Source organism: Morone saxatilis, unplaced genomic scaffold, assembly GCF_004916995.1.
Source record: "Morone saxatilis isolate NCDOM2014 unplaced genomic scaffold, NCSU_SB_2.0 Contig22, whole genome shotgun sequence".
Classification (NCBI taxonomy): Eukaryota; Metazoa; Chordata; class Actinopteri; family Moronidae; genus Morone; species Morone saxatilis.
Genome location: NW_023339785.1, coordinates 10640306 through 10647208, shown reverse-complemented (window position 1 = coordinate 10647208; position 6903 = coordinate 10640306). Strand labels below are relative to the sequence as shown.

General features: G+C 41.4%; 2 protein-coding genes across 2 annotated transcripts; one reads left to right on the top strand and one right to left on the bottom strand.

The window, feature by feature from the left end:
• Positions 1–344: 344 nt before the first annotated feature.
• Positions 345–3433, top strand: c1galt1c1 (C1GALT1-specific chaperone 1). Its single transcript, XM_035669309.1, has 2 exons — positions 345–499; positions 1877–3433. The coding sequence occupies exon 2, from the start codon at positions 1889–1891 to the stop codon at positions 2843–2845; it is 957 nt and encodes a 318-aa protein (XP_035525202.1). The 5' UTR covers positions 345–499; positions 1877–1888; the 3' UTR covers positions 2846–3433.
• Positions 3434–4409: 976 nt separating this feature from the next.
• mcts1 (MCTS1 re-initiation and release factor) lies at positions 4410–6446 on the bottom strand. Its single transcript, XM_035669310.1, has 6 exons — positions 6241–6446; positions 5388–5540; positions 5197–5294; positions 4986–5119; positions 4798–4865; positions 4410–4703 (listed from the first exon to the last, which is right to left on the bottom strand). The coding sequence occupies exons 1-6, from the start codon at positions 6249–6251 to the stop codon at positions 4622–4624; spliced, it is 546 nt and encodes a 181-aa protein (XP_035525203.1). The 5' UTR covers positions 6252–6446; the 3' UTR covers positions 4410–4621.
• Positions 6447–6903: the final 457 nt, after the last annotated feature.

The following is a 6903-nucleotide window of genomic DNA, read 5'->3' as shown; positions in this document are numbered from 1 at the left end:
AGTATTAACCGGGTTAATTTGTGTAATTAAATTAACTAATATGACTATAATTTATCTCTTAGGCTCCTATTATATTTATATTTCCATTTTTATTGTTACTTTCTACTTATATGTATACAGCTACACATACATTTCTATTCTATATACCGTGTTAAATATTGTCATAGGTATAATTTCTATTCTTTAACAGGTGTGAGTAGAACAACTGTAACAAACAAACTTCCCCCTTTAGGATCAAAGTGTTAAAGTATCAAAGTATTTCTGATTCTCATTAACACATTTATTTATTTATTTATTCATTTAACGAGTCCCCAGCTGGGTCACATGATCTCTGGAAGCGGAAGTCGGACTTCAACATGGCCCACTCACGCACTGGTTGTTAATTAACTATCCTGGCTGCCGTTGGAATCTCACCCAGCGGGTCAGGCGGGAGCTGGAAGACCAGGAGAGCTACAGGAGCACCACTTCTCACCGGACACGGCAGCGGTAACACAGCTAGGTAACGTTACAGCAAAACGCTCTTTATTTGTTATATTTATGTTGCCAACAAGACGAGTTAGCCGCCAGTGTAACGTTACGACGGTTGGAGGCTAACCGTTAGCTAACGTTAACTAACCGTTGGTAGTTAAAGAGCGACTGAACTCTCTGCGAACCCGTAGCTGACGACCAACGGTTAGCTGACGACCAACGGTTAGCTGACGTTAATGCCAACTGCTCGTTAATCCTCTTTTATAGACGTTGACGTTAAAATAACGGTTCAAACGGTCGGATTTAAACCGTCAACCGCCGGTGAAGCTCAGTGTTTCACTCACAAACTAACAACGGCGACGTTAGTTCTCCACTCACTGTTAGTAAGGACGAGTTTGGCGATACAACAATATTTGCTTGTTATGCTACGTAGAAGATTAACAAGTTGTGTTATTATATTAGGGCTGCAGCTAGTTAAATCCTTATTTTTATTATCGATTAATCTTCTTATTAAGTTCATCTGACAGTGAAGGAAAAGCAGTGTTACAGCTGGAAGAGCTGAAGAATTTCAGGGGTTTCCGAGTCCTCTGATAGTAAAGTTTACACCGTTGGTTTTTGTAATGTTGATTGGATACTAACGTTAATTGAATAGAAAGTTGCTTCCATCCCAATAAAACATAAAGTCAGTCAGTAAAGAGCACAAAGTAAAGGTCACCCTTTACTTTGTGTTTTACACCGCAAGTTAGAAGTAAACCTACAGCAAACACAATGTCGCATCACTGCCAATGACCTTTACACGTTGTTAAAAGTTCAAAACACAACACACACTGCACATAACAACCAACATATCATTACAAAACACATTCACATTATTCAGGCTATTCATAGTTAACGTCATCCAGCTGAAATACAGGTTTGAAAGCCGTTTAGGTTAGGTTGTCAGACAGGTTATTATTTATGTGCAGCCAGCAGATCCTCCGACTGTTCAGGTTAATGCAGAGTCGTCAGAGATACAGGCAGACATGAAGTGCTTTATTGGACGTCATTACATTATTACAATCAGTTCTGTAACATAGTGGTGGCCAGTGTAAAAACAGTGAAGTGAGGGTTATGTGATCTCTGTTCTGGCTTTTTGTTAGTAGTCTTTTCTGAATTATGCCTGTTAGGAGATCATTACAATAATTTAAACATGAGGAAGTGAAAGCATGAACAGCGTCTATTTTTATTATTTTAATTATTTCTATTTCAAAACTTAGCGAGACTTGACCAGCTGCTTTATCTTCCACATTTTGTGCCTTGTAACATACAGTTTCTCTTCACGTCACATATGTAAAGCAGCAAATCCTCACAGTTAAAAAGCTGAATGTGGGAATGGTTTGCTACATTATTGCATTTTCTCTCTCTACAGTCTGCTGCCAAAATGTTATCCGAAGGAGGCTCTTTCATGAAGGGGATGGTCCTGGGAGGCCTTTTCTGCTTGGTGCTGTCTCTCCTGGGTAGTTTCAGCCCCGGCACGGAGTCTATGACCGAGGATCATCACCACCATCACCACGTCAAGGCCCCGAGTAAAGATGAGCTCCAACGCCTCCCCGACGCCCGGGTGCAAGAGTTGAGCAATCAAGTCCAGGTCTCTTGCATCATCATGGTCCAGCCCAAGATCCTTGTTTATTGGGCGACAGCTGTCGACACCTGGAGCAAACACTGTGATAAGGCTGTGTTTTACACCTCCGAGTCCTCGAAGGCGCTCGATGCAGTAGACCTGAATGAGAAAGACGACTGGGCGAGGTTACGCAAAGCTCTGAAACATGCGTATGAGAACGCTGGAGACGTGCGCTGGTTCTTTGTGGCGCAACCCACCACGTTCGCCATCATAGAGAACCTCAAATACCTGGTGCTCACAAAGGACCCCACCGAGCCCTTCTACCTGGGCAACGCGATGAAGTCGGGGGAGCTCGAGTATGTGGCGTACGACAGCGGCATTGTCCTGAGCTACGAGGCGCTGAAGAGGCTGGTGCACGTGTTCCAGGACGAAGACAAGTGTCCCGAAAGAGGACGTGCCCTGTGGAAGCTGGGCGAGGACAAGCAGCTGGCCGTGTGCCTCAAATACACGGGCGTCTTCGCAGAGAACGGAGAGGACGCACACGGAAAGGGCCTGTTCAACAGCAAGAGCGTGGACAGCCTCATATCGGACAGCATGAGGGACAACCCCACCAACGTGGTGGAGGGCTGCTGCTCCGACATGGCAGTCACCTTCAACGGGATGTCGCCCAATCAGATGCAGGTCATGATGTTCGGAGTTTACAGGCTTCGTCCTTACGGCCACGATTTTCACGACTCGTTAGTGTTTCACCCTCCCGAAGGTTCAGATAACGACTAGACTCATTCCTTCGAGCCGAGTATTGGCATTTTAAACGTTTTGCTTCTGTGATGGCAAACCTAACTTCGGGGAGATGGTTTTCTTATGCTGTTTGTAAAACTGGATCCTGGGTGGGAGTAACACTTTTATGTAATTTGTACATTTTGCACTCGGCACAATCAGCACCCCGTTCCTTTGTGGCGCAGGTTAAGTTATATGGAAGTATTGTTTACTGTAATATTATGTATCTTAAATGTTTGTCTTTGTGTTCTTAAAGCTGTATTCAAGTTATTAGGTGATGCTATTTTCTGAAAATGACGAGTTTCTGAAATTATTTAATTATTAACATTATAAAGAACTTCTTTTTTATGTCTGAGAATACATCACCCAACTGATTTACAGATCGTATGGACGTACCAATAATCAATATTGAGTCAAACACATCGCGGCCCAGCTCTAAATGAAGTGCATTTCTTGTCACACTATGCTCGGTTATCTCTTCATGTGGAATTGGCCTTTACAGCGAAATGGAAAAATAATATACCTCAGTGTTGACTTCACACATTAAAAGTGAATTTTGGATAATAAAAATTAAACTGATTAAACTTACTGGTTTGTGGTGTTGAATGATCCAACGTGGACTGTTAAAGTGTGAACGAGGATGAAAGTGTGTCTACGTCATACAGAAGAGAGCTGGTAGCTTTCCAGGTGTATATCTTGTCAAGTATACTGTGAATAATTTTGGGAAATCTTTGTACAGTTAAAGGAGTGCTTTAAGCTCAACATTTTTTTATATAGAACTGTAAATGTGTTCTTCTGCAGATAAAACGTGGCCACTGTTTTATATTCTGCATAATTATAAAGAACACTGGTGACCACCATCTTGTTGCATCTGAACACAATGTACATTATGTTTTGTTGCTGTTGGGTAATAAAATAAAATATTGTGGTTCTAATTGACGCCCTGGTACTGTTGAAATATGCAGTCAGTTTATAACAAAAGGCGATCAACAATACTGAACACGAGGGAACAATTGCATCAACTGATACAAATGAGGTGTACACAATAATAGAAACACCTAGTTTACGTATTAAAACAGTTCAACAAAAAACTGATTATAGCCTAAAGAAGATTTTGCTGTTGTATTATTTTTAGTTAAGTCTACCCAGTAAATATGTCACACAATTTTACCTGACAGCAAGCAGTGTCAAGATTTAGTGACTGAAGACAGAAGAACAGGTCTAACGTACCCTCATCACTCTATCATCACTCTGCCACTCCTTCAGTCATTTTTTTACGCCTCATGTCCTGTATTGATACAAATACCCAAGAAACAATTGCGTGACTAAACTGGCACATGTCCAGAAATATCATGCAGTGTCCCTGTAGGCTTTAACTGTATAAGTAAATAACATGTAGACACACAGGCTACAACTATACACGCAAAATAAAAACCAGGTAATCAAGGTTACGCTGACGTAATTAATACTACAATTTGTTTTTATCATGTCTGCTGTTTTGATTTCATTAAACACAACAATGTGTGCATCTTTAATTGGATCAAATGCAAAATACCAACTGACATTAAGGTTTAAAGCAAGATCTTTCTTTTATTTGTGCATAATCGCGATTGGTTTCAAAGCCTCCAGCAGGTTACACAGCTAAGTCCGTAGGTGTAAACAGTTGACTGGCAGCTCATGCCTCGCTGTCAAGAGCTCCACACTTTCCGGGGGGGTAGTGGCGTGGCGTGGCGTGGCGTGGCGGGGTGGGGACGGCCGTTGCAGGTGTTGATGTCGTCATTTATACGTCTTCATGTGCCACAGTCCGTCATTCAGATAATGAACGTTCTCGATTCCAATTCCCTTGTTGACTTTTTCTCTGTTGGCAAAAGACAAATTACGATCAGGCGTCGTAAGAGCAGTAACAGAACGGACATTTTCTACTCCTGTAAAACATAAGAAAACAATCTTACATGCTTTCTGCAGACATCTTCATAACACCAACACAAAGTGCATGTTGTTTTCCCTCTGCCATTATGGCCTGCGTCCGCTTGTTAAAGACAAACTTGTGAAGATGGAAAACAATATTTAACTCTTACAGAAAAGAACATCATATTTTAAACGTCAAACAGTCTCCGCGTGTAGCATCATGCAAGGATACAACTACTGTGTCAGCTCCAGCTGGGTAGAGTTTAGCGCCTGGTGACGTCAGCCCGGGGCACATGATGTTGGCTCCACTTAAGACAAATTTAATGGCTCCTTTGTCTACTTGCTGGTGGGGAAGAATGAAAGGATCTGTGCAAAGAAATGGTAATTTCTTAGCAGTAGGCAAAAACACTAACACAAACATCCCACGGTGGACTTGATCTTACATTTATGCAACAGCCTGAGGGTTGGGTAGAACGGTCCTTCTCTCTGTCTGAAGAAGAGCAGTTCTCCATTCACTGTCAGGATCTCAATGTGTTCATGGCTGTGGGAAGAATAATAGAAATATTAACTAGAAGAAAATCCCCTAAACTGAAAGCATGTGAGAACCTTGATGAGAAGAAATGATAGTCCGTACCATCTCACTATTTTGACAGGGTCCTTTTTGGGCATTATGTGATTAAGCCATGACTCAATGTCGGGAAACTGTTCCAACAGCTGGTTTTTGATGCCTTTGATCACTGATGTCTTCAGCTGGATACAGTTGGACACATTCTCCTTCTCATCAAATCTGAAACAGGAAAAGGTTTTGCATGTTTATGTTTCTCAAGTACAAACACAGCTATAAAACAGAGCACGCCCTTGTGTTATGTCCATCATATGGTTATTATCTTTATACAACAAAGTTTCATTCTGTTCGTTTACTTCCAATTTAAAGGTGTAAATGACAATCACACACATACAGGACTTATTCCACATTGTTGCAGATAATTAATACACAATTCAAGCATCGTGGATCTCATTCAGATAATCAGATTCATTTCAGTGTAAATATTGTTATAAATTACATTCAATACACCATTAAAAGGGGTTTTGGCAACTTTATACACAAGAAAGGTAACTTTGAATATTGTCATTAATTCAAACATATGATTACATATAAACATACATATGATCACATTATTGAACTGTGTGAGCGGATGTTTCCCAACTGTCTCTAGATGACACATGTTTGGATAATAGACAGTTTTGTTCACAAAGGTTCATAAATACTCTTTAGACCCCACAGCACTGACACATTCAAACACATGTCTTTCCGCTGGGGCGCAGTCCTGGTCTAACATAACACCAGAAGCTCCCTCACAACCACCCCTGTCTCATTGATTGAACATGAACACAACAAACTCGAAGACGCGCTTGCTAATCAGTTAGCGTTAGCCACATAGCTGTGGTTAGCTCACTCTACAACATGGAAACACTCAGCAACGTACTTCTTAAACATCCTCGTTGCTCGCTGTTACCGCCTTCCTCAGTTGTGATAAAGCCAGTCCGGGATTACTGCGCCAGATCGGGTATGGTAGACACAAGTAAATAACTAAATACAATTCATCTGTTAAGTAATGCTATGGCAATCCCACGCCCGTTCAGCAGTGGAGGGCCAGTGCTACAACGGTCGCGTCATTTTACGACACCTGCCTACGTTAAACGGCAGGTCGGGCCGAATTCGATTATGACAGGAGCTTCCGTCCCCTGCTGTCACCTAGGCAACCCTGCAACAGAGACGTGTGTGCTCAACAAACATTACTGTCGGACAGTGATAACTTTGTGTTTTACAGACTGGTAGAGGTGTGATAAGTCAACCAAAACTCACACGTAGCGCCTGTTGGATAATGTCAAGGCCGGTTTCCATAGTGACAAAGCAGTTTTCATGGTTTTTTTTTTTTTTTTTGTGACGCTTCCATTCTTGATTCATTTCCGGATTAGTTTGAGAAAAATCAAACACAACAACAAGCCAGAGATATGTGTGCAATTAATGCCGGCATGGAAATAAAATATAGCTGTTGTTTTTTGTTTTTGACTGCTGACTAATTATAAAAATGAATTAAATGGGTTTGGAATTTGGCCATTTTCCAAACGTGAATATGATTTTTTTT

Excerpts from the sequence above, each read along its gene's own strand:
- c1galt1c1 (XM_035669309.1), top strand. The coding sequence starts at position 1,889 with ATGTTATCCGAAGGAGGCTCTTTCATGAAGGGGATGGTCCTGGGAGGC.
- mcts1 (XM_035669310.1), bottom strand. Across the intron at positions 5,295-5,387 it reads CCTGTCAAAATAGTGAGATG|CCATGAACACATTGAGATCC; the intron begins GTACGGACTATC and ends TTCTTCCCACAG. Across the intron at positions 4,704-4,797 it reads AAGATGTCTGCAGAAAGCAT|AGAAAAAGTCAACAAGGGAA; the intron begins GTAAGATTGTTT and ends TTTTGCCAACAG.